The sequence below is a fragment of the Sapajus apella genome, unplaced genomic scaffold (assembly GCF_009761245.1).
Source record: "Sapajus apella isolate SASKATOON/1434 unplaced genomic scaffold, GSC_monkey_1.0 scaffold4, whole genome shotgun sequence".
Classification (NCBI taxonomy): Eukaryota; Metazoa; Chordata; class Mammalia; order Primates; family Cebidae; genus Sapajus; species Sapajus apella.
This window is the reverse complement of record NW_022436944.1, coordinates 16364192-16392029: the sequence shown is the minus strand read 5'-3', so window position 1 is coordinate 16392029 and position 27838 is coordinate 16364192. Positions and strand designations below refer to the sequence as shown.

Sequence of the window (27838 nt, the reverse complement as noted above, 5' to 3'; positions counted from 1 at the left end):
GTGAAGAAACACTGTAAGAGTTTTAAATTGAATGCTAATAATGCATGCACGCCCTGATGAGTTATGACATCTGTTCCAGTCTGTGTGCCTGCAAAACAAGTTACTACAGACACTGTAACATTTGAATTGAAAATTAGCTTCATGTTAAGATGACCATATCACCTGAGAGAGTTCCCAAGTCTACATTTGCTCTTCTAGTTATTGTTCAGTGTTTATGACAAATTTTAATCTCAGTACTGTGAAGTCGCTGGAAAAAGGGATATTATGGGGCTCAAAGCTCTCTGTTTGGGCCTGCTTTGTGTTCTTTTTGCCTCTCATTTTTACACACCCATGCCAGACAACATTGAAGAAAGCTGGAAAATAATGGCCTTGGATGTCATTGCTAAAACTTGTACATTTATGGTAAGATTAACATTTTTTTTCTATTGGATATTGGGATGACTTATTGACTACAAATGAGTGCTTATGAACTCTTTTATTAATAGTATCACCCTTTTGAAAGAACCATTGTTTGTTTATTTGTTAGAGTAAATTAATTAAATAAAATTAAGTAAATAAAGCTTCCTACATTTGTGTGAAGCAGTGAGACAGAATTCTCACTTCTAAGAGTTTATGTCTAAATGTGACATGTATAAATTAAATTTACTGTGACATATAAAATAAATGGTATTGACAAAGGAAAAGGCTTTGAGGTTTGAGAACTTGATTAAATTTGAACTTTCAGGGATAATGTAGTCCCATAATTACCTTTTAGTTGTTCATATACATATTATTGATATTTGTAACTGTTTGATATCAATTTAAGGCCTTTACTATTTAATGGCTTTCATTGTCCATATTCAATTCTTAATTACTGGTAGTCAGGGATTTTCTGACTTGGCATATACAGAATTAATGATAAATTCAAGCAAAAAAGTAGCTCCTTTAAAAGGGAAAGATAGGGTTAAAAACTAATATTTTTGAGTTATTAAATTGTATAGGCTTTGTATAGTATAAACTTCCATTGATTCCCCACTATCCTGCAATTATTTTTATTAGGTTTTGGAGGGTAGGGGAAGAGATTGGGAAGAACACATGCAGGTAAAAAGTAACAACTCCATAATGTGATCTCTAAACTGTCTCATTTAGAAACCCATACTTTTTCTGCCAAGCCAGATATATTCCAAAAAGGGTAACAATAAGAGGCTAAAAGGAGAAGGCAACAGAAAAAAGAGAGTAATCCATGGTCTAAGAAGAAGAGGCTGTCTTGTGATGCTTTGTACAGCAAACAATACATATGCTTTGCGAAACCACAGTTTACTCTTTCTGATGCCTGCAAATATTTTCCCCTCTATTCACTTCTAGAGGCTTACCTTCTCCATAACTTTTCTCTAATGCTGTTACTCCTTGAGTAACCATAAATGGGTAAGCAAGTGTCAGTTCCACAGAGAAACTACTATGTTACCTTCCTTGATTATCTAATTTGTATCTCAGAACATTAACTTGTTTAAACCCTTCTACAGCCCACTGAAAGATTTATTATTATTATTATTATTACTACCATATAGACAAGGAAATTGAGCTACAGAGAGCAATTTTCTCAATGTCATACAGCTAGTAAGTAGTAGCACAAGATGCTGGTTTAAATAGATGTAAACTTGGCTTTGACATTTACTGGCTACAACTTTATGAGTTTCGGCATACTTCTTCATCATTAAAGTATAGGGGTTAGCACGGTGACTCATTGTTGTACTTTGGGAGGCCATGGCGGGCAGATCATCTGTCAGGAGTTTAAGACCAGCCTGACAAACATGGGGAAACCCTGTCTCTACTAAAAGTACAAAAATTAGCTGGGTGTGGTAACGCATGCCTGTAACACCAGCTACTAGGGAGGCTGAGACAGGAGAATCACTTGAACCCAGGAGGCGGAGGCTGCAGTGAGCCTAGATTGTGCCACTGCACTCCAGCCTGGGCAACAGAGCAAGACCCCATCTCAAAATAAATTTAAAAATTAAATTAAATTAAAGTAAAAACAAAGTATAAGGTTAGATGTTCTCAATTGCCCTGTAAATATCTTAATTTCCTTGGAATAACTGAAATAATAAAAATTGTTTAATGTGTTATCAACAACATAATTTTTAAAATTTTTTTCTTGTGAGTAAACTGTCCAGTGACATAACACAAGGGTCCTAGAGAAGCTGTCAGAAATACCAAAGACAGCTTTTTTCGATGACATCAAATATGGAATTTAAGGATGAGGAAAATATACTAATCTTTTTGGAGTTGAAACCCCAAAAATTTAGATTATTACTGCTGTAGTTACATGATTATATTTAAAATTTTGTATTAAATAAAATGAACAATAAAAAAAGAAAATGTGGCAGCATGCCTAAAAATCATTTTATTTTTCTGAAAAAAAATTATAAATCACAAATGATTACAGAAGGCATAAAAAAACTGCTAGCAAATTAATGGATTTTTGAATATGATAGCACTCAATCTAAAACACTAAATACTTGATATTTTCTTTTTTTATATACACAACAATTTTTCTTTTTGTTTCCTTTTCTCTTTTTTCTTTTACTTCAAGTTCTGAGATACGTATGCAGAACATACAGGTTTTTTACATAGATATATGTTTGCCATGATGGTTTCATACCTAATGCATGCATTAGGTATTTGTCCTATTGCTCTCTTTCCCCTTTCCCCTCACCTCCCAACAGACTCTGGTGTGTGATGTTCCCTTTCCTGTGTCTATGTATTCTCATTGTTCAACTCCCACTTATGAGTGAGAACATGTAGTGTTTGGTTTACTGTCCCAGTGTGTGAGTTTGCTAAGAATGATGGCTTCCAGCTTCAGCCATGTCTCTGCAAAGGACACGAACTACTTCTTTTTGTGGCTGCATAGTATTCCATGGTGTATATGTGCCACATTTTCTTCATCCAGTCTATCATCGATGGACATTTGGGTTGGTTCCAAGTCTTTGTTATTGTAAATCATGCTGCAATAAACATACATGTACATGTGTCTTTATAGTAGAAATATTTATAATCCTTTGGGTATATATCCAGCAATGGGATTGCTGGGTTAAATGTTATTTCTGGTTAAAGATCCTTGAGGAATTGCTACACTGTGTTCCACAGTGGTTGAACTAATTTACACTCCCACCAACAGTGTAAAAGTGTTCCAATTTCTCTGCATCTGTGCCAACATCTGTTGTTTCCTGACTTTAATGATCACTATTCTAACTGGCGTGAGATGGTATCTCATGGTTGTTTTGATTTGCATTTCTCTAATGACCAGTGATGATGAGCTTTTTTTCATATGTTTGCTGGCTGCATAAATGTCTTCTTTTGAGGAGTGTCTGTTCATATCTTTTGCCCACATTTTGATGGAGTTGTTTTATTCTTGTAAATTTGTTCATGTTCCTTGTAGATTCTGGCTATTAGAGCTTGTCAGATGTGTAGATTGCAAAAATTTCTTCCATTCTGTAGGTTACCTGTTCACTCTGATGATAGTTTATTTTGCTATGCAGAAGCTCTTTTGTTTAATTAGATCCCATTTGTCAATTTTGGCTTTTATTGCAATTGCTTTTGGTGAATTAGTTACAAAGTCTTTGCCCATGCCTATGTCCTAAATGGCATTGCTTAAGTTTTCTTCTAGGATTTTTATGGCTTTAGGTCTTACATTTAAATTTTTAATCCATTTGGAGTTAATTTTTGTATAAGGTGTAAGGAAGGAGTCCAGTTTCAGTTTTCTGCATACGGCTGGCCAGTTTTCCCAGCATGGCTTGTTTTTGTCAGGTTTGTCAAAGATCAGATGGTTGTAGATGTGTGGTGTTATTTCTGAGGGCTCTGTTTTGTTCCATTAGTTTATACATCTATTTTGGTACCAGTACCATGCTGTTTTGATTACTGTAGACTTGTAATATAGTTTGAAGTCAGGTAGCATGATGCCTCTAGCTTTGTTCTTTTTGCTTAGGATTGTCTTGGCTATACAGGCTCTTTTTTGGTTCCGTATGAGACTTAAAGTAGTTTTTTCTAATTCTGCAAAGAAAGTCGATGGTAGCTTAATGGGAATAGCATTGAATCTATAAATTACTTTCAGCAGTATGGCCATTTCCATGACATTGATTCTTCCTATCCATTAGCATTGAGGGTTTTTTTCCATTTGTTTGTGTCTTCTCTTATTTCCTTGAGCAGTGGTTTGTAGTTCTCCTTGAAGAGGTCCTTCAAGTCCCTTGTAAGTTGTATTCCTATGTATTGTATTCTCTTTGGAGTAATTGTGAATGGAAGTTCACTCATGATTTGGCTCTCTGCTTGTCTATTGTTGGTGTATAGGAATGCTTGTGATTTTTGCATGTTTATTTGTATTCTGAGACTTTGCTGAAGTTGCTTATTAGCTTAAGGAATTTTGGGGCTGAGACAATGGGGTTTTCCAAATATGCAATCATGTTATCTGTAAACAGAGACAATTTGACTTCCTCTTTTCCTAGTTGAATACCTCTTATTTCTTTTTCTTACCTGATTGCTCTGGCTAGAACTTCCAATACTATGTTGAATAGGAGTGGTGAAAGAGGGCATCCTTGTCTTGTGCCAGTTTTCAAATAGAATGCTTCCAGCATTTGCCCACTCATTATGATATTGGCCAAAGGTTTGTCATAAATAGCTCTTATTATTTTGAGATATCTTCCATCAATACCTAGTTAATTGAGAGTTTTTAGCATGAAGCGATGTTGAATTTTATTGAAGGTCTTTTCTATATCTATTGAGATAATCATATGGTTTTTTTCATTGGTTCCGTTTATATGATGAATTATGTATATTGATTTGCATATGTTGAACCAGCCTTGCATCCCAAGGATGAAGCGGACTTGATCATGGTGGATAAGCTTTTTGATGTGCTGCTGGATTCGGTTTGCCCATATTTTATTGTGATTTTTTGCATTGATGTTCATCAGGGATATTGGCCTGAAATTTTTTTGTTGTTGCTGTGTCTCTGCCAGGTTTTGGTATCAGGATGATGCAGGCCTCATAAAATGAGTTAGTGAGGAGTCTCTCTTTTGCTATTGCTTGGAATAATTTCAGAAGATATGGTACCAGGTCTTCTTTGTACTCTGGTGGAATTTGGCTATGAATCCATCTGGTCCTGGGCTTTCCTTGGTTGGTAGAGTATTAATTATTGCCTCAATTTCAGAACTTTTTATTGGCCTATTCAGGGATTCACTTCTTGCTGGTTTAGTCTTTGGGGTGGTGGTGTATGTGTCCAGGAATATATCCATTTTGTCTAGATTTTCTAGTTTATTTGTATAAAGGTGTATGTAGTATTCTCTGACGGTACTTTGTATTTCTGTGGGATTAGTGGTGATATACCCTTTATCATTTTTTATTGAGTCTATTTTGATTCTTGCCTCTTTTCTTCTTTATTAGTCTAGATAGTGGTCTATCTAGTTTCTTAATCTTTTCAAAAAAACCAGATCCTGAATTTATTGATTTTTCAAAGGTTTTTTTCATGTCTCTACCTCCTTCAGTTCTGCTCTGACCTTAATTATTTCTCGTCTTCTGCTAGCTTTTGAATTTGTTTGCTCTTGCTCCTCTAGTTCTTTTAATTGTGATGTTTGGGTGTCAATTTCAAATCTTTTCAGCTTTCTGATGTGGGCATTTAGTGATATAAACGTCCCTTTAAACACTGCTTTAGCTTTGTCCCAGAGATCCTGGTACATTGTCTCTTTGTTTTCATTGGCTTCAAAGAACTTGGTTATTTCTGCCTTAATTTTGTTATTTTCCCAGTAGTTATTTCAGGAGCAAGTTGTTCAGTTTCCATGTGGTTGGGCAGTTTTATTGAGTTTCTTAATCCTGAGTTCTAATTTGATTGCACTGTGGTCTGAGGGACTGTTTGTTATGATTTTCATTATTTTGCATTTGCTGAGGAGTGTTTTACTTCCAATTATGTGGTCAATTTTAGAATAAGTGCAATATTGTGCTGAAAAGAATGTATCTTCTCTTGATTTTGGGTGGAGAGCTCTGTAGAAGTCTATTAGGTCTGATTGGTTCAGAGCTGAGTTCAAGTTCTGAATATCTTTGTAATTTTCCATCGCATTGATCTGTCTAATATTGATAGTGTGTTGTTAAAGTCTCCCACTAGTATTGTGTGGGAGTCTAAGTCTCTGTAGATCTCTAAGAACGTGTATGAATCTGGGTGCTCCTGTATTTGGTGCATATATATAGGATAGTTAGCTCTTCTTGTTGCCTTGATCCCTTTACCATTATGTAATGCCCTTCTTTGCCTTTTTTGATCTTTGTTAATTTAAAGTTTGTTTTCTCAGAGACTGGGATTGCAACCCCTGCCTTTTTTTTTTTTTTTCTTTCCATTTGCTAGGTAAATCTTCCTCCATCCCTTTATTTGGAGCCTATGTGTCTCTGCACATGAGATGGGTCTCCTGAATACATCACACTGATTAGTCTTGATTATTTATCCAATTTTCCAGTCTGTGTCTTTTAATTGGGACATTTAATCCATTTACATTTAAGGTTAATATTGTTGTATATGAATATGATCCTGTCATCATGATGCTAGCTGGTCATTTTGTACATTAGTCCAGGCAGTTTCTTCATGGTGTCATTGGTCTTTAGATTTTTGTGTGTTTTTGCAGTGGCTGATACTGGTTTTTCCTTTCCATATTTAGTGCTTCCTTCAGGATCTCTTGTAAGGCAGGCTTGGTGGTGACCAAATCCCTCACCATTTGCATATCTGGAAAGGATTTTATTTCTTCTTTGCTTATAAAGCTTAGTTTGGCTGGTTATGAAATTCTGGGTTGAAAATTCTTTTATCTAGCAATGTTGAATATCGCCCCACACTCTTCTGGCTTGTAGAGTTTCTGCAGAGAGATCCACTGTTGATCTGATGGGCCTCCCTTTGTAGATAACCTGACTTTTCTCTTTGGCTGCCCTTAACGTTTTTTCCTTCATTTCAACTTTGGAGAATCTGATGATTATGTGGCATGGGGTTGCTCTTCTCTAGGAATATCTTTGTGGTGTTTTCTGTATTTCCTGAATTTGAATGTTGGCCTGCCTTTTTAGGTTGGGGACGTTCTCCTGAATAGTATCCTGAGGTGTGTTTTCCAACTTGATTCCTTTCTCCCCATCACTTTCGGGTACACCGATCAAACACAGATTTGGTCTTTTCACATAGTCCCATATTTCTTGAAGGGTTTGTTCATTCCTTTTCATTCTTTTTTCTCTAATGCTGTCTTTGCACCATATTTCAGCAGGTTGATCTTCAATCTCTGATATCCTTTCTTTCACTCAATTGATTTAGCTATTGATACTTACGTATGCCTCATTAAGTTCTCATGCTGTGTTTTTCAGCTCCATCAGGTCATTTATGTTCTTCTTTAAACTGGTTATTTTAGTTAGTAGTTCCTCTAACCTTTTATCAAGGTTCTTAGCTTCCTTGCATTGGGTTAGAACATGTTCCTTTAACTCAGAGGAGCTTGTTATTAGCCACCATCTGAATCCTACTTCTGTCATTTTGTCAATCTCATTCTCCAACCAGTTTTGTGCCCTTGCTGGGGAGGAGTTGCAATCATTTGAAGGAAAAGAGTCATCTGGTTTTGGGGATTGTCAGTGTTTTTGTGCTGGTTTTTCTTCATCTTCATGGATTCCTCTACCTTGGATCTTTGAGGCTGCTGAACTTTGGATGGGTTTTTTTGTGGGGCTCCATTTTGTTGATGTTGATGTTTTTTCTTTCTGTTTGTTAGTTTTCTTCTAACAGTCAGGCCCCTCTTCTGTAGGCCTATTGCAGTTTGCAGGAAGTCCTCTCCAGACCCTGTTTGCCTGGGTATCACCAGTGGAGGCTGCAGAACAGCAAACATTGCTGACTGTTCCTTCCTCTGGAGGCTTCATCCCAGTGGGGCACTGGCCTGATCCAGACAGAGCTCTCCTGTATGAGGCGTCTGTCGACCCCTGCTGGGAGGTGTCTCCCTGTCAGGAGGCACAGGGGTCAGGGACGCACTTGAAAGGCAGTCTGTCCCTTAGCAGAGCTTGATTGCTGTGCTGGGAGAATCCTCCTTCTAAGGATCAGCTGCTCTCTTCAGAGGCTGCAGGCAGGAAAGTTTCAGTCTGCAGAAGCTGCGCCCACAGCTTCCCCTTCCCCCAGGTGCTCTGTCTCAGGGAGATGGGAGTTTTATCTGTAAGCCTCTGACTGGGGCTGCTGCCTTTCTTTCAGAGATGACCTGCCAAGTGAGGAGGAATCTAGAGAGACAGTCTGACCACAGTCACTTTGCTGCACTGTGCTGAATTCCGCCCAGCACAAACCTCCTGTTCTCCCTAGCACTGGAAAGGGAAAACTGCCTACTCAAGCCGCCCCTCCCCTCACCAAGCGAGATTGTCACAGGTTGACTTCAGTCTGCTGTGCTGGCTGTGAGGATTTCAACCCAGTGGATCTTAGCTTGCCGGGGTCTGAGGGAGTGGGACCCTCTGATGGAGACCATTTGGCTCCCTGGTTTCAGCCCCCTTTCCAGGGCAGTGAAGGGTTCTGTCTCACTGGGGTTCTAGGTGCCCCTGGGGTATGAAAAAAAAAAAAAACTCCTGCAACTAACTCAGTGTCTGCCCAAACAGCCATCCAGTCTTGTGCCTGAAACCCAGGTCCCTGGTGATGTAGGCACACGAGGGAATCTTCCTAATCTGCAGATTGCAACAACTGTGGGAAAAGCATAGTATCTGGGCTGGGTAGCACAGTACCTCAAGTCTTCCCTTGGCTGGGGAAGGGAGGTCCCTGGGCTCCTTGTGCTTCTGGCTGAAGAAATACCCCATCCTGCTTCTGCTCACCCTGTGTGGGCTGCCCACTGCCTAACCAGTCCCGATGAGATGAACTGGGTACCTCAGTTGGAAATGCAGAAATCACCCACCTTCTGTGTTGCTCTCTCTGGGAGCTGCAGACCAGAGTTATTCTGTTTGGCCATCTTGCCAGATATTTGAGATTTTCAAGGGCAAGAAGGTTATGCAATAAAATCTTTACAGTATTATTTCAAAATAATATTTATAAACAGTCTATTTCTTTTTGTTTGCTTATTTTTTCTGCCTTTTTAAACTTTCTTTTTATATACATTTGGTGTTATTTAAATATCCAAATATTTAACTTTGTTTGTTTTGTTCTTACAGGCTATGTGTTTTGAAAATATGGGTATTATGAGATATGAAGAGCTTATTTCCATGATATTCAGGCTGGATTACACCCAACCACTTTCAGATGAATACATCACAGTGACTGATACAACATTTGCTGACATTCCAGTACGATTGTACTTGCCAAAAAGAAAGTCAGAAACCCGAAGACGAGCTGTAATATATTTTCATGGTGGTGGTTTTTGTTTTGGAAGTTGCAGTAAGTTCATTGTATAAGGAAAAAATATAGCTAGCTCTATATTTTTGATATGAGAACTATTTTATATAAATATACACACTTATGCTGATATATACATCTATACATGCATACTTGTCTGGATACGGATAAGTATGGATATGTTAGATATCTAATAAAGAGACAGACATAGACATATGTTTGGCAAATAGTATGATGGGGATTTTAAATTCAGCTTTTTTTGTTTTGTTTTTAATTATCCTTAGCTTTCATACTGAATGAACAAGTATCAAATGAAAATAGGGTATGAAGTCAATTGCTAAAATTTTTTTCCTTGGGATCTGAATTCAGGAGCAGAAATATTGAGGAGATGTAGAAGTTTTAATTAACAAGTCAAAACCATTTGCTATTGGGTGCTACAAGATCAAGTTTGCAGTTACTGAGAACATAATACAAATAGTGATAAGGCTTAGAGCACAGTTGCTAGTATTAACTCTAAAAGAAAAACACAAAATAGTACTACAAAATAATGAGCTCTTCCCATAAAGCCTAGGTTCCCTACTTGTCTTTTTAGGCATTTTTGATACAATGATTATTCAAAAATAATTTTTTGTGAAGAAAAAAATAAAACACACACAGTGAATGAGAGGGACATCTGATGATCTCTAATGAGATTATTATCCAAAATGTTCTAATCATTTTCTTTTATGTATTTTTTACCTCCTTAATGTTTTCAATAAATTAGATTTCATCTAAAATTTAATTTATACCAGGCACCAAGATGGTCAGAATAACCTGCTTTCTTGATAGGATAAATACCAAGTAGGCCTCATATCTCTCCAAAGAAATGCATTCATTCCACTGAAGTTTTTATAAGGTCTATGAAATATCAAGTGTTCATTTATATATATTACCTAGGACTTGAGTAAACACAAAATAAATGCCCACGGATGGAAAAACATCATTGATTGAAAAATACTAAGAAATATTCCTGATTATCAGGTTTATATCTTTTATTACTGACATAGGCAATGATTGTGATCAGTAATTCCTAAAAATGTGAGAATTATTATTCACGATATGACATTTCAACATTCTGCTTAGCTAAATTCTGGATGTCTTTTTTCAATGTTTTGGTTTTGTATTTACACATTATTTGTTTTCAGGTCTCCCAAACATATGTAAATGAACTAGAAAAGACTTAAATACTTTCTGGTTTTAGACCAAGAAAAAATAGACATTAAAACTATTTTCTAGTATTTGCAAATTTTAATTATCTTTCTTTTTCCTCCTAGGCTTCCTCTTTTTTCTTATCTGAAACAAACCAAAGTTGCTTTGAGAATCAAGAAATATAGGAAAATGTTACTCTTGTAGACTTTTTACATACTTCTGTGAATTTTGTTTTTCAACATTTATCCTTATATGTTTTTGTTTCTATCTGCATTCTACAGACACTGTAACAATAAAAAGGCATAGAATAGAGAAAAACATGACCAGATAGATAATATTGGCAAATATTCTATGAGTAGAGACAGTTTGAGATAAAAATGGGAAACAAACAAATAAAAAAAAAAAACCAATATAGCTTTAATTCTAAGGCAAATTAAAAAGTATTGGGAGATGAAAATGAAGACATATATTTGAAATATATCATTGAATGATTTTAAAGGTTGTGAAATGAAACTGGAAATAAGACCCCAAGGTCTCTGGGTGAGATGAACTCCCTGTGGCTGATAAATAAACACAAATTAAGATACTGGGAACTCAGTGTCCATAATGAGTGAGAAAAGGGTGGTCACACACCCTTTTGTTCCCAGTGAGGACAGTTCCAAATATCCTGTTTGCCCTCCTGAGCTAGGATGTTTCCAAGCTGAGACACCTTGGCTAGAAAACTCCTCCCACCAGCTGCTTGAAAGGGGTATCGAACAGACTTCTGGTTTGGGGCTTGGAAACTACCCCGTCAGGACTCACCTGTTTTCAACTATTTGAATAAGTTTGAATCCTTTATTTGCATATATAGAGCTGATTCTGATTGAGGGTTATCAGCTGATTCTCCATATTTAAGCCACAGATCCTTTCTTTGGTCTCTGGAGCACACTTTCATTTCACGCAGAAGGCTTTGTCTCTCTATCTGCAAATTTTCTTTTTTTTTTCCCCATTTATTTATTTTATTGCATTTTAGGTTTTGGGGTACATGTGAAGAACATGCAAGATTGTTGCATAGGTACACCCGTGGCAGTGTGATTTGCTGCCTTCCTCCCCATCACCTACATCTGGTATCACTCCCCTTGCTATCTCTCCCCAGCTCCCCACCCCCCACCGTCCCTCCCCTATTTCCCCCCAACTGACCCCAGTGTGTAGTGCTCCCCTCCCTGTGTCCATGTGTTCTCATTGTTCAACACCCGCCTATGAGTGAGAACATGCGGTGTTTGATCTTCTGCTCTTCTGTCAGTTTGCTGAGAATGATGGATGAACCTGGAAACCATCATTCTCTTTTATTTTTTTTAAATAGAAAATAAAGCTCTCCCATTTTCTTTGGAAGATCTCATGTCTTTGGTTAACAAGGTGAAGTTCACAGAGTTCTTAGATCTTGTACATTTTGGTCTTCATCTATGCATGGCCTTTTCTTGAAAATTAACTTAATCTTTAATAAAACATTATTATTTTTTTTTAATTTAAAAGACTAGGTGACTTACTTTCCAGATTATGTATACACCCAGTGGTTAAATAGTTCTCACTTTGCAGTTTTGTGAAAGAAGCTTCTTAAAAGTCTGGAATTTGATTACAACTCTACAATTCTCTGGATTTCTAGGATCTCGTGGTAAATAAAAGCAGCAGTAGACGTCACAGAATTTGCCAAGTTGCTTGGCCAGGATATGTAGGGGACCTGGAGAAAGATGTGTGTATATGTGTGTTTTATGTGTACTGTGGAAAGTCAATGGCTTGTATGTCAAGCATGTCAAAACTCATATGTATATCTAGTCTTCACACTGACCTGACAGAGGCTCTCTCATATCTGGTTACTATTCCTTAGACTCTTTCCTAATGCCAATGTTACTGGGCTATTTTATTATATGGCGTCATCAAAGAAGACAGAGGTTTTCGAAGAATCATGTTTAGAGAGTCAGTATGTACTATTGCTTTGTTTTTCCTCCAACTTCTGAGCCAGTTAAAAAGTTACACGTAGAGTTCACATAAATCCAAGTCAAAACATTACCATTATTTTGGATGAAGACTTTGGTGAATGTATGCTTAGGTATTGTTGGTATGTTACCCTTGAGTTAGAGAGATTAACCCAGCCATAGTGGCTGGCCCTGCTGACCAATCATATACCTCCTCCCTATGAAACTTGCTGTCTGGAGAAGCGAAGTGGAGTAAAATGCACCAGAATACAGAGAGTTCTGGGAGGGTCATTGTGTATAGACAGCAGATGTCAAGAGGAAATTACAATAGACTGAGCCTATTCTAGTTTATCCTCCTCAAAATAGCCAATTGGTAAATTCATCTTTTCCCCCTGGAGAGAGTGGCTGAAAAGACTAGGAAGGGAAGAATGTGCCATCTGGATTCAGGTCCATCTGCTTGGAAATGAGGGGTAGAAATAAAAGCTCCTATGTGATATTCAGAAACCACAGTTATTTCCACATTCATAGCTGTAACACTTTCTACTGCCTTTTAATTACAGGAAACACATTGATATTTATTTCTTCATTTCAGAACAGAAGGCTTTTGACTTCCTGAATAGATGGACTGCAAACACACTTGATGCTGTCGTTGTAGGCGTGGAGTAAGAGAATGATTTTCTTTGACTACTATGATTTTTGCCTTTACCATGTAGAGGTTTGATTTCCACATCAAGTGAGCTATGCTTCAAATATATATTTTTAATTAATATATTTTACTTGTCACCACTGCAATATAGACTGCTCCTCAAAGAGTTTCAGTGTCCCATTATTTTTCTGTGATTGTGAGAATATCTGAAGTATACCCCAGGGTAAGCAGTTTTGGAAAAACTTGCTCTAGACACATAAGACTAAGGTCCTGTAAGGCCCTAACAGTGTCCCAAGTAACATAGCTGGACAGAAGGAAGCAAATTAACTATTACATATTTGGGATACTGGACTGTATTTGAGCAGGTAAGAAAAGTCTAATTTCATAGTATTTGAAGTAATCTAAATACTATTTTATATCTGGTTCGATATAATAAAAAAAAGTTTGTGCCTGGCTTATACATTCTATCAAATCCTTACAATTTGTGTTGTTCTTTGCCCAAAAAGTATAAATCCGCTGCTTTCTAAGTAAAGATACAAACATCTTTTTGGTACACATCTATGTCTAAGCTACACATTACTTAGAATTTTCTAGATAGCTTATAATAAAATTCTAAGAACCTTATCACCAACATTTCATATTGGCTGTAGAAATATACACGTTTTAGCATTCTGAAGATCAAAAAGAAAAAAACTCTGTGAATAGGCTGCTAAAGGTATTTTCCTGTTTTACTGGTCCACATATATTTGGGAAAATATCTATTTGTGCTCATTAAAAGAATGGGGTGATAATTTGCCTTACAAATGAATTTACCAGAAATAAGCAAGCTCTCTGGCATATTTAAATTTTATTTATAATTCCAAATTGTTATCTAGTAATAACTAGTGGGTATTATCCATGGTGAAGTATATGCAGTGTCAGCTTATAGAATTTTTACCTAAAATGACCATGATAAAATAGGACACTGCCTACAATATGCTCTCAGATCTGCAGTCTATTGTGCTTTCTAAACAAGTGTTTTAAAAAAATGTTTGGATTACCAATCACATTGAGAATATGATGTAAGCTATAGATCATCTCCATTCCAAAATACACTTGGACTAAAAAATTTGCTTACAATTCCTAGGAAGTTCATAACACTCCCCTGACTCCTCACAAATAATGCCATCCATGGACTTTTCGGTGCAAGATTGATAACCTTTACAGTTTATTAAAACAATTTTCATTTTAATCAAGAATTAGTAGAAAACTTAGGCTCGGTTTTTAGAAGACTGAAAAGTAAAGGCTGGCATTAAATTGCATCAATTTGGTACTTGAGAATTAGTTGGACAACCATGAATGCTTTATTATCCTTTCTTTAAAGCTATAGGCTAGCTCCTCAACACCACTTTCCTGCTCAGCTTGAAGATGGCCTCGCTGCAGTCAAATTTTTTCTCCTGGAAAAAGTTCTTACAAAATATGGAGTCGATCCCACTCGAATCTGCATTTCAGGAGACAGTTCTGGGGGCAATTTAGCAACAGCGGTCACTCAACAGGTACATTGTATTTGTTTTTATGATAGAAAGCAGAAATTGAGGCTTACTTTTTTTCTACAAATAATTGAGTTCTTCCAACACCATTTGTTGAAAAGACTATTCTTTCCTATTGAATTACAGTGGCACTTGAGTAAACATTTAACCTTAATGTGACTATTTCTGGATTATTTTCTTCCATTGATCTATATGCTTATCCTACTGCCAATACCACACTGACTTCAATTTTGTTCTTCTTTGAAAAAAGAATTGTTTCTAGTATTCTATATCTTTTCCATTAAAATATTAGATTACCTTATCAATTTTAAAAAGAAAGTATAACTGAATTTTTATAGGATTGCATTGAATCTATAACTTTGGGGAGAATTGACGTCTCAATAATGTTGAGATTTCCAATTAATATACATGGCATGTCTCATACTTTATTAGATCCTCTTTAGTTTCTCACCAATATTTTACTATTTTCAGTGTAGAAATCATGGAAATCTTTTCTCAAATTTTACTCTGAAATATTTTTCAAAAATTGTATTAAAATTAATATTTTCCAAATGTTTATTTAACACATATTGGAATTGGAATTTGGGATTTATTTCTATGCTATGTAGAAATACAATGGATTTTGATATTGGCCTTTTGTCATCATAGCATCAATAAATTCACTTAGAACTCTAGCATTTTGTGTTTTTGTTTAGTTTCCTAGGATTTTCTACACCATTATATTTTCAATGACTAGAGACAGTTTTAGTTGTTGCCTCCCAGTACTTATTTCTTTTTATTTTCTTTTATTAGTGCACTGTCTGGGACTTCTAGTAAAAGATTTAATATAACTGTCTTGCTTTGGATTTTAGGAGGAAATTTTTCAATATTTCATCAATAAATATGGTATTAACTAAAGGTATTCGTAGTTAGCTTTTGTCAGATTGAGGAAGTTATTTCTATTCCTAGTAGAATAGTTGCATTAAAAGCATTTGACAAATTCAACACCCATTTATGCAAAAACTATGATCATGTAATTTTTCTTATTCTTTTAATGTGGTAAATTATGCCAATTAACTTTTAAATGTTAAACATAAAATTATGCTTGTAATCTAGGCATGAGGCTTACTTGGTCATGATGAATTAAAATTTTTATGCATTGCTACTTTCAATTTGCTATTCAATATTTTTATTAATTTTTTTTTTAGATTAATCTTTATTTTTTAACACTTTTTGTCAGGCTTTTCTTTTTTTTTCTTTTGAGATGGAGTTTTGCTCTGTCGACCGGGCTGGAGTGCAGTGGCATGATCTTGGCTCACTGCAACCTCCGCCTCCTTTGTCAGGTTTTGAGAGAAAAATTACAACAGCCTCATTAAATAATTTGGGAAGAATGCCAACTCTCTTATTTTCTGTTTTTTCTCTTTTGTAAGGTTTCATTGAGGTATAATTGAAAAGGAAAAATCATCTATATTTAAGATGTACCATTTGATGCTTTGATAAATGCATGCATTTTGAAATGATTAACACAAGCTAAGTAACATAGTCATCACCTCACAGAGTTACCATTTTTTTTTTCTGTGTAGTAAGCATTTTTAAGATCTGCCTTAGCAAATTCGAAGTATGCAGTATTGTTAAGTATAGTCATTGCACTTAATATTAGATGTCCAGAACTTATTCATCCTGCATAACTGAAACTTTATACCCTTACACCAATATCTCCCCATTTTCCCCATCTCTATCCCCTTGCATCTATATCCCCAGCTCCTTGTAAACACCACTGTACTTACTATCCACTTCTAGGGGTTTAGTGTTCTTAGGTTCCACATATAAGCAAGATTATGCAGTATTTGTCTGTCTTTTCAGACAGGCTTATTTCATTTAGTGTAAGGACCTCCAGGTTCATCAATGTTGTCACCAGTGACAGGATTTTCTTCTTTTTGATGGCTGACTAATATTCCTTTGTGTGTGTGTGTGTGTGTGTGTGTGTGTGTGTGTGTGTAGCTACACACATCAAATTTTCTTTATCAATTTATCTGGCTGACAACAGTTTGATTCCATACCTTGGCTATTGTGAATACTGCTGCAATGAATATGTGAATACAGATATCTCTTCATGTTACTGATTTTGGATATATACCTAGATGTGATTGCTGGATCGTCTGGTAGTTCCCTTTTTAATTTCTTGAGGAAATTCCATACAGTTTTCCACAATGGATGTACTAATTTACATTTCCAACAACAATGCACAAGGGGTCCCTTTTTCTATATCTTTACCAACCTTTATTATTTCCCTTTTTTGACAATAGCCATTCTAACCGGCGTTAGTTGATATCCAATTAGGCTTTAATTTGCAATTCCTTGATCACTGGTGATGTTGAACACTTTTTCATATAGCTGTTGACCATTTGTACATCTTCTCTTGAAAAATGTCTACTCAGTTCTATTTTCCATTTTTTAAATGGATCATTTGTTTTCTTGCCATTTAGTTGAGCTCTTCATACATTTTGAATATTAACCCCTTATTAAACCAATGGTTTGAAATATTGTCTCCTATTTTGTAAATTGTCTCTTCACTCTGTTGATTGTTTCTTTTTTAGAGCAGAAGCTTTTTAGTTTGAGGCAATTCCATGTATCTGTTTTTGCTTTTGTTGCCTGTACTTTCGGAGTCAGTCATACCTTTCAAAGTATTGTCTAGATCAATATCAAGAATTTTTTCTGTAAGTTTTCTTCCAGTAGCTTTACAGTTTCATAGTAAGTTTTGAAACTTTGGTTCATCATTTTGAGTTAATTTTTGTATATGGAATGAAATGAGTGTCCAATTTCATTCTTCTGCATGTGGATATACAGATTTCCCAACATCATTTACTGAAAAGACTGTCTTTTCATTTTGTGTGTTCTTGGCACCTTTGTCAAAGATCAATTGACCATTGCTGTAGTTTGGTCTTTCTCAGTCAAAAGTCATGTTGAAATTTGATCCCCAATGTGGCAGTGTTGAAAGACTGAGCCTAGTGAGAGATAAGTTTGGGGCATGAGGGTAGATCCTTCATGAATAGATTAATGCCCTTCAGAAGGAATGAATAAGTGAATTCTTACTCCCCAGGGAATGAATTAGTTTGTGAGACAGCAGATTGTTAAAAAGAATCTGGCTTTCTTGGTTTCTCTCTCTTTCTTCCTTCATTGCCATGTGATTTTTTTTTTTTTTTTTTTTTTTTTGAGTTGGAGTCTCACTCTGTCATCCAGGCTGGAGTGCAGTGGCACGACCTTGGCTCACTGCAAACTCCGCCTCCTGGGTTCAAGTGATTCTCCTGTCTCAGCCTCCCAAGAGTAGCTGGGACTACAGACGTGAGCCCCCACACCTGGCTAATTTTTTAGTAGAAATGGGGTTTCACCATATTGGACAGGCTGGTCTCAAACTTCTGAACTTGTGATCGACCTGCCTTGGCCTCCCAAAGTGCTGTGATTACAAGCATGAGCCATGGCACCTGACCCTTGCCATGTGATTTCTTTGCATATGCAGGGTCCCATTCTCCATCAGCCATGAGTTAAAGCAGCCAGAGGCATTATCAGATGCAGATATCCAATCTTAAACCTTTCAGCCACCAGAATTGTGAGACAAATACTTTTTTAAAATTACCCAGTCTCAGGCATTCTGTTGTAGCAGCACTAGCTGAACTAAGGCAACCATTTATTTCTGAGCTCTTTTTTCTTTTCCATTGGTCTCTATGTTGTCTTTTATGCCAGTACCATACTGTTTTGATTATTGTAGCTTTGCAGTTTATTTTGAAATCGGGCATTGTGATGCCTCCAGGTTTGTTCTTTTTACTCAAGATTATATTGCCTATTCAGTCTTTTGTGGTTCCATATGAGTCTTCTATTTCTGTAAAAAATACCACTGGAATTTTGATGGGAATTGCATTGAATCTGTACGTTGCTTGGGGTAGTACAGACATTTTACAGTATTAATTCTTCAGATACAGAAACATGGCTAGTTTTTTCACTTATTTGTGTCTTCTTCAGTTTCTTTTATTAATATTTTATAACTTCCTGTGTACAGATCTTTCTTCCCCCTTGGTTAAATTTATTCCTAGTGTTTTATTTATGTTCCTAGTTTTGATGTTATTGAAATTGGATTTTTTAAAATTTCTTTTTTAGATAGTTTGTTGTTAGTATATAGAAATGCAAGTGATTTTTGTATGTTGATTTTTTATCCTGCAACTTTACTGAATTTATTTACTTGTACTAACAGTTTTTTGGTATAGTCTTAGGGTTTTCTATACATGTAATCTGCAAACAGACATTTTTACTTCTTTCTCATTTGGATGCTTTTTATTTCTTTTTTTTTTTTTTTTTCTTTTTTTTTTTTTTTTTGCTTAATGACTAGCTAGGTCTTCCATGTCTTGTTCCTGATTCCAGAGGAAAAACTTTCAGCTTTTCTCCAGTGAGTATGATGTTAGCTGTGAGCTTTATTATGTTGAGGTATTTTCCTCTATACATAATTTGTTGACAGTTTGTATTATGAAAGATATTGCATTTTGTCAAGTGCTTTTTTGCATCTGTTGAGCTGTTCATGTAATTCTTATTCTTCATTCTCTTTCTGTTACTGTGGTGTATCACATTGGTTGATTTGTGTGTATTAAAGCCTTCTCCGTGTCCTTGGGATAAATCCCACTTGATTATGGTGTATTACCCTTTTAATGTGCTGTTGAATTTTGTTTGCCAGTATTTTGTTTATAATTTTTGCATGTATGTTTATAAAGGAAAATTAGCCAGGCTCTTTGCTTTTCATGACCTAGACATTTTTTAACAGTGCTGGGGATTTTTTTTGGTGAGGTCCGGTTCTGCCACCTGTCCAACTAGGTTGTTAAGTTCACCTATGAATCTCTGTTCATAACTTTCTCCACCTACATGTCTATGTTCCTAATGAATAGTTTGCCAGCCTTTTCTTATCTTTCATGATCTTGACGCTTTTTAAGAGTGCTGATGTTTTTTTCCTGATGTTTACTCCTTATGTCAAGTTGTCTACCTTTCTACTTAAAAAAAAATGATGAAACTGCCTTCTTTAGACTTATTTTTGAGAAACACTGCTCTGTACTTTTAAAAATATGATTTGTTATAAAAACCTGAACCAAAATGTTACGCTAGGTACCTCTTTATTTATTTTTAAAAATTTCTTTCCTCTTAAGTATTAGAAGATTCAGGATTAGAACACTAGAAGAAGTTTATATACATACATATTTTTATGTATATATACACTGAAATAAATGTTATATGTACATATGTAAGTATATATGGACATACATACATATACATGTACATATACATATACATATATGTATATATTAATCTGTGCCATCACACGCAGAAAACTCTATTGTGAAACCAAAATGGCAGTGAGAGCAAAGCCTCACCTTTGGTTCTATACCTGGGCCTCCCTTCAACCCAACCTGTTTCACTTTGGTTCCCTTTCATGTTTAGAGTTCTAAGTAGATTTTCTTAAGAGAAAAAAGCATATTTTATTCCCAAGAATAAAGTTTGCAAACCATTAGACATGTTGATTCCTGAGGACTCTTCCAACCTGAACTTATTTGCTATTTACTTGAAATAATGCCATTTATCTGAAGGATCTTGCTGGAATAAAATGAGGAGTTAGATGGAGGGTAAAAATAGAAGAATGCCCTGCTTAGAAATTATTATGCTAATTACTACATAAAATTGTATAGCAGCCTGGTCTTAAATTTCATCTGAAACTGGTTTGGGGAATGTGGAGATTCTGAAAGCTGTCCAACAATTACCCAATACTGATTAAGCAACGTCGTGCCACACCATTAATTTCTTCTTGCACATCTGTAACATTTGTTTGGCTTTGCAAGTGAAGCAAGCATAACCGAAACAACAAATGAGCTTGGTATATTGGCTCACCCCTGTAATCCCAGCACTCTGGGGGACCAGTGGGGAGGATTACTTGAGACTAGGAGCTCAAGGCCAGTCTGGCCAAAAAATAAAAATAGTCAGGGGTAGTGGTACACATCTGTAGTCCCAGCAACTCAGTAGGCTGAGGCAGGAGGATTGCTTGAGCCCAGGAGTTCGTGGCTTGCAGTGAGCTAGGATCACACCATTGCACTCCAACATGGGTGACAGAGCAAGACCCTACCTTTAAAAAACAAAAGAGAAAAGAAAGAAAGAAAAAAGAAATAACAATTGGATGTAGCCATACAGATTTATGAAAATGTAATACCCTACCTTATAACTTTTCAGCAGGACAATACCTGATATTATCACAGGCACCAGACAGAGATGCGATTCTCAGTAAAATCTGTAGGACAGCACAAAAGTGAATAAAAATCTAACATCATTCTATTTCTTAAATTAATTATATAAGAACATAGTATCTATTTAAATGTTCTGATTCACCTATTCAAAGGGAACATAGTGCAGTATGCAGATGAACAGACTGCAGAACTCAGTGCATTTAATTAGCATTTAAAAAGGTGATTTTCTTTACCCTTTCCTATTTATTTTATGATTATACTTTATTTGTTCTTCATGGACTGCTAAACTTTCTGCATGAACTACATTTTCATTGAAAAGCTTTATTACCTGTACTGTTTATTCTGGGTCATAAGAATTAACTTTTACTATGAAATTATTATAGAGCTTACTTTTTCCAATGCCTCATGATCTGGTGATCAATAATATATTATAGTTTATGGCTTTAAAAATTTGGTATCAATAATCACCACTGAGAGATATATATTTAAAAAATGACTCATCCATTTCAATTCACATTATACAAGGATTTTCTCATGGATCAGGACAAATACATTATCCTATCATTTTCTCTTGTGGACTTTGTCCACTTTTCAATTATATTGTTATTATTGAGAAGAAGTGAATATCTTTTACCTATGATTGCTAGGTTTCTTGGAAACATCTCATGATGTGTCCTAAAATCACTAATGTGGCTTGCTGGTCACAATAATCTAGATGATCTCTGTAGCTAAGAAAGCTTTTGTGGACATAGTGCCTTAATCTTTAAGAAAAAAAAACTATTTCTAAACTTTAATCATATCACTTAAATCCAATTTCATGGCCACATTTTATTTCAAAATAAGGTATGCATTGCTCTTATTTAGGACCAGAGATATTCTTTTCATAAAACAATGGTAATTGATTTGATATTTTGAAGTAATTATTAAGTCCTACTGTCTTAGATTTCCTAAAAAAAATAAGTATTTTAACGTAGGTAATTTAAAGAAGAAGTTATGATATGTGATAGCTCTACTTATTTAGGTTTATAGCTTTGGTCTTTCTAAATATATCTTTGCTTCTAATTTGTGTTATTTGTCATAAGGTGATAATAAAGCCTTGTGATCTGATTTACAATAATATTTCTATGGCATCTCAGTGCCATATTTCCATGGCTATACGTGATATTACATGTGCAATACTTCTTTAAAAATATTTTTAAAACTTTAAAATAGTTTTAATAGCAAATATTAATCAGAAATTATAATTAATGGTGATGAGTTTTAGAAAAACATGATTGACATGCAGCACCCTTGGACATTGGATGATGTCCCATACATACATAATATGTATGTCAGTTTCTGTTATTTTGCTTGTTTACCTCTGTGTAATTACAGCATTTCAGTGTTATACAGGCCACCTGAAATCCATTAGAAGCAGAAATATCTGTCTTCTGCTACTTGCACCTGGAAGTGGTATCACCATGAGTCCTGAACTTCTGAGTGATATAATCTGTTTTATTGTCATACTTTTTAGAACATAAAGTGGGAAGTGGGATTTTAGGGGAAGAATAAAGATTGGGAAAGGACAGTAAGAATCTGCAAGGAGAACAGCAGGTTGATTATCTTGGACTCTAGCCCATGTGGGAGCATGATTGGAAGATGTGTGTTAGGATAAAGCAAGGAAATCCTTCCATATTGGGATTTCTCCATGGTAGTTTATAGTTTGTCCAGATACTCATTGAGTAGTTGTGTACTGGTGGAATTTGGTTTGGGGTTGGTAGGGGTGGTTAATAGAAAGGAAAATTAGTGGGGATAGCAATCACAGTTGCCATGAAGTTCAGTGCTCTGGGTTGAAAATAACTGATAAATGTTAAGTTTGGTGAACAATACTTATCATTAGCAATGTAGAAACTCCTCAAATAACAAGTTAATATTTTGTGTACATCCATCCTTCCATGGATGACAGGTTATGGAAAAGTTGGTGTGGGCATGCAGAACTTTGAATAATACACACTCAAACTAGGGAGCTAGATGGTAGGGTATCTTGTGAATCAGTAACTGGATTGAGAAGGGTAGTAGATGATGAGGGGCAAAGTGCAAAGGCTGCAATGTGTTCCCTTGGCAGGGGAAACTGTCATTCTCCAGGAAAGTGCCATGCCCTTTGAATGGTCATAGGGAACTCGGGAAACGGGAGAGGATTCAGTAATGCCTCAGACTGTCTGAAGTTGACTTTATGGCAAGCACAGGTGTCCATGGCAGATTCCTGCTTTGAATGGGCTTCGAAGCAGCTGAGTCATAGAATGACACAGGGCATGAAGTTGTGGATCATCCCTTTTCTGACTTAGCTACCAACTTCCTTTCAGCCACCACTCCCAACTCATGCTGTCCAGGAGGGTGGTTTGTGAATGAAAAAACTGATGTAGGAGTGCAAATGGTGCTGGTCCATATGTTACTCCAAGCATTTTGGCATGGCATAGAAGCTTTTCATGAACTGGGTCCCAAATTTTGCTCTCAAATATATAGATCTAGGAGACCAATCATCATCATGGTATAAATAAATTACTTTCTTGATGACAATAATACTGGTGGCATGGGCTATAACTCTGAAAAACAGAGATTCAAATTGGGTGACCTAATAAACTAGGGGCAGGACAAATAATTTATATGAGACAATTTTACTGTGAAAACCATAAGTTTAGGATTAATGGTGTTTAATTATAAAAGGAAATTTTAAATACATACTATCCATTGTGTTTTCATGGAAATAATGTTCGTTATTGAAAAAGATTAAGTACGGGCTTTGCTGAAGATCTTCCACAACCTTTAAATTACTTAGCTATCCAAAGGTCTTTATTATATTGGAAATGTAATAAAAATTTAAATGGAAATTTTAAATACAGTTAGCCAGCGTCTAAACCCTTAAGACATTACCATGAGCTAGATATGTTCTCTCAACTTTTCTGACCTTTTACTTTTTCATTCTTGTTCTTCACAAAGTAATAACAATCTGTGACGAATGTCACTTTTTTTTGCACTCAAGTTCATATTAGTTACCCACAAAATCAGACATACATATCCATTCATTCCATTTTATAGAATGGTCTATTCTAGGCTTGTTTTGATTTAGTATTATGTTTATGCGCACTTTTGAAATGTGCTTAGCTGGCTGTCTTCGAGACCAAATTGGTCTCAAAGGAAAGAACTAAGCAATAGATCGTTCAATAATTCAGCGTTACTGTTGGGACCTACTTGCTTTATACCTGTTACTGTTTATTGCATCCTAGTATTCCTGGTTCCAGAGATAGTGCCCTGTTAAAATAATTACAAATCAGATATTATGGTTTATAATATTATGGTTTCCATATTATTAAAATATTCATTTTTCTATTATTTTCCCATACTATATTAATGACTTTATTATCTTAGGCCTGGTAAAAGATACAATGATAACTTAGGTATCATATCAGTGATTGTGAAATTCAAAACCAAGTAGAAAGATTAATCATGTACATTTTTGTATAATAAAGGAAAAGTGATGATTGGCCTGAAAGAGGTAATAGAGATTTGGGAATTGAAAGAAGAGTTTTTTTTTTTAGATCAGATATTTACATGCACAATCACACATATACGCTTGTGAGTATATGTAAAATGTGTAGAAAATACCTGAAACACACCAGATAAATAAGATAGTTTTTTAAGACTATGGCAAAATTGCCAACCTCGAAGAATCTGACTCAGGTGCTTTTTCAATATATTAAAGAGAACTGACTTTAACATGGGTTTTGAAGAATATTAGAGAGAAAGAAAAAAAAGCCTTGAATGGCAAAGTAACAAATGACATAATGGGGAACATAGAGGTAGGAAATACTGACACATTTGTTGTAGTGACATTTCATATGGCATTTCAGAAAGGAAAGTTAGGGTCAGGCACGAGTATTGATGGACCATTTTTGACCCATCCCTGTGTATGTGTTCTCTGTTTTTTGTTTTTTTTTTTTCCTAGATTACCAACACTGAGAGTGGGGTGACCGGTGGTGGGCTATTGATAGCAATGTTTGATAAGTAAATTATCTACCTCAAAGCACTGCGAGAGATTTGGGATCTAGGAAAGCTTCTGTAAGATAACTTTGTTTTGGCTCATGTTCATTTTACACTTACTAAACCTCTAGCATCTTGGAAGTACATATGGAGATGGTAGGATACCATTTCCCTTTCTGAGGTACCTCTGGGATTTCAATTGAGTTTTCCCTTTCCATTCAACCAACCACTGTGGTGACTGGTTGACTTAGAGTTACATGTATGGTCCTGGACTTTTCACTTGGAGCAACAGCAGGTATTTTCATTTGTCCAGATGCCAGACTCTAGTCAAGGCAAAAGCTCCTGGGAGATTAATTCAAGGTTCTCTCCTGCAGTCTGCAGGGTCGTAGGTGAGTCCTCAAGTGCCTTTTCTTCTTTGGAAAAGAAAAGGCACTCCTTTATCAAGTATTTTACATTTTTTTCCTTGCATATCAAACTTGTGCATATCAATTTTTTCATAATTTTCTTCCTTTGTTTTTCCAACACTGCACTGCATCATTCTCATAAGATACCTGTTGATTGGCTTTTTTTCCCTCTGACTTGGTCCATGTGCTTTTGCATTGGTATAATGTTTCTTAAAAATTATGGCGTGATGTTGATAATGTCTACCTCATTGCCAAAGAATATATTCTAAAAATTTTAAGATATTTTTTAGTTTCTAAAATGGAACAGTATGATTTAATAGTTATATTTGTTTCTTCCACTCACTTTGACTACTTTTTTCAAGAAGGATTTTTACAAACTTGTATGTACTGTCAATTTCCCCTAGAAATATCTTTGGAATTGGATCATTTTCATTTGCAATTTTTGACCAAAAAATCCTATGTATCTCTCCCTCCTGGTGTATTATCTTTCTCTTTCCCTCTCTTATCCTTTCTCCTTTTTTCCTCACACACAAAGTCCGTATTTTTTAAAACTTTAATTTTAAAGTGGTTTGAATTTTTTCATGCCATGTAAATATATTATAAATGTTGTAAAAGTAACTATGATATATAACATCAGTTTATGTAGATTTGTTTATCTCATGATTGCTAAATAATTAAAATTAAATTTTATTCTCCTGGTATTTTGGAAACTTTTGCATTACAGAATATTACTATATATTTTCAGATGCAGAATGATGCTGGAATAAAACATAAAATCAAGATACAAGCCTTACTTTACCCTGGCTTACAGATAACAGATAGCTATTCGCCATCTCACCGAGAAAATGAGCATGGTATAGTTTTGACAAGGGATGTAGCTATAAAACTCGTGAGCTTGTATTTCACCAAGGATGAAGCACTTCCCCAGGCAATGAGGAGAAACCAACACATGCCTCTGGAGTCAAGACATCTGTTTAAGTTTGTTAATTGGAGTGTTCTTCTTCCTGAGAAGTATAGAAAAGACTATGTTTATACTGAACCAATTCTTGGAGGACTTAGTTATTCATTGCCAGCACTTACAGACGCCAGAGCATTACCCTTGTTGGCCAATGATTCCCAGTTACAGAATTTGCCACTAACCTATATTCTTACTTGTCAACATGATCTCTTAAGAGATGATGGACTTATGTATGTTACAAGACTTCGAAATGTTGGAGTCCAAGTTGCTCATGACCATATAGAGGATGGAATTCATGGAGCTTTATCATACATGACTTCACCATTTTATTTACATCTAGGTCTTAGGATAAGAGATATGTATGTAAGTTGGCTGGATAAGAATTTATAAGTATGTAATAAATATGTATAGACCTTATATAGTGGGTTGTAATTTGTGGTATTTTGTAGTTTGGGGGCAAAGAACAATGTCATTTAAGTTGTCTAAGTCTATATTTGAATCATTTGTAACAGTTAATGTGTGTCCTTGAACAGTTATGACATTTTCTGACTTGCAGACCCTCCATATGTAAAATGTATGTAAGCGTGCCTATTTTCTCCTTATTTATAATTTATTATAATTATGTTACTCCTAATAAGAACCAATGCTTATTAAAATTGGAAAATAAGAGTGGTTATTGGCAAATTAGGAAAGACAGTTTCCAGACAGGCACAGGAATTTTTGTAGTGAGTGGGAAGAGGAAAAAACAAGGCACAAAATTGTTGCTAAAAGTGTATGGAAACTACTGGATGAAATAAACCATAAGGGCCCTATATTAGTTTCCTGTGCCTATTGTAGCAAATTACTACAAATTCAGTTGCTTAAAATAACAGGTATTAATTTTTTTATTGTTCTAATTATACTATGAAATTAGTATTAACTAGATTCAAACCAAGTCATAGACATGCCTCCCTTGGAGACTCTAGATGGCGCTCTTTTCCTCTTTTAACCTCTGGTGGCTGCCAGCATTTTTTGACTATTGCCAGATAACTTCAATCTTGAAGGCCAGCATCTACCAATCTTTCTGTTTCATCTTCACATTGCCTTCATCTCTGCCTGTGTCAAATCTCCCTATGGGCTTCTCTAAGAAAAACACATGTTTTTACATTTAGGAGGGTCCACCTGAACAGTCTAGGATAATCTCCGAATCTCAAGACCCTCAATTTAATTGCATTTGAAGATTTCCCCACCCTTTTCTATATAAAGTAACCTTCAGAGATTAGGATGTAGTTTTTTGGGAGGTCATTTTTAAAAACATTTTCAGTCAAATTTTATTTTTTAAAGGAGGCAGTACATTAATATTATAATTCAATAATCTGATATAAATATGCATTCAATAATGATGAACATTTGAGTAGGGACTAGAAAATCTTCTCCAAAAACTTTCAAATATAACATCTCAAATTACCTAAAGAATAACTCACTTCTGTAGGTCTTTTTTGAGTGGAATCATAAACAAAAAACTGAAGATACATTGCTATGAAAACAGATTTATGCTATGATGTTATAAATTTTGAGTATTAAGCATAATCAGT

The 27838-nt window shown here is 35.5% G+C and overlaps 1 protein-coding gene across 1 annotated transcript; it reads left to right on the top strand.

Moving 5' to 3' along the window:
- AADACL2 (arylacetamide deacetylase like 2) lies at nt 1–26825 on the top strand. Its single transcript, XM_032263009.1, has 5 exons — nt 1–402; nt 9142–9364; nt 13055–13124; nt 14472–14643; nt 26052–26825. The coding sequence occupies exons 1-5, from the start codon at nt 265–267 to the stop codon at nt 26652–26654; spliced, it is 1206 nt and encodes a 401-aa protein (XP_032118900.1). The 5' UTR covers nt 1–264; the 3' UTR covers nt 26655–26825.
- Nucleotides 26826–27838: the final 1013 nt, after the last annotated feature.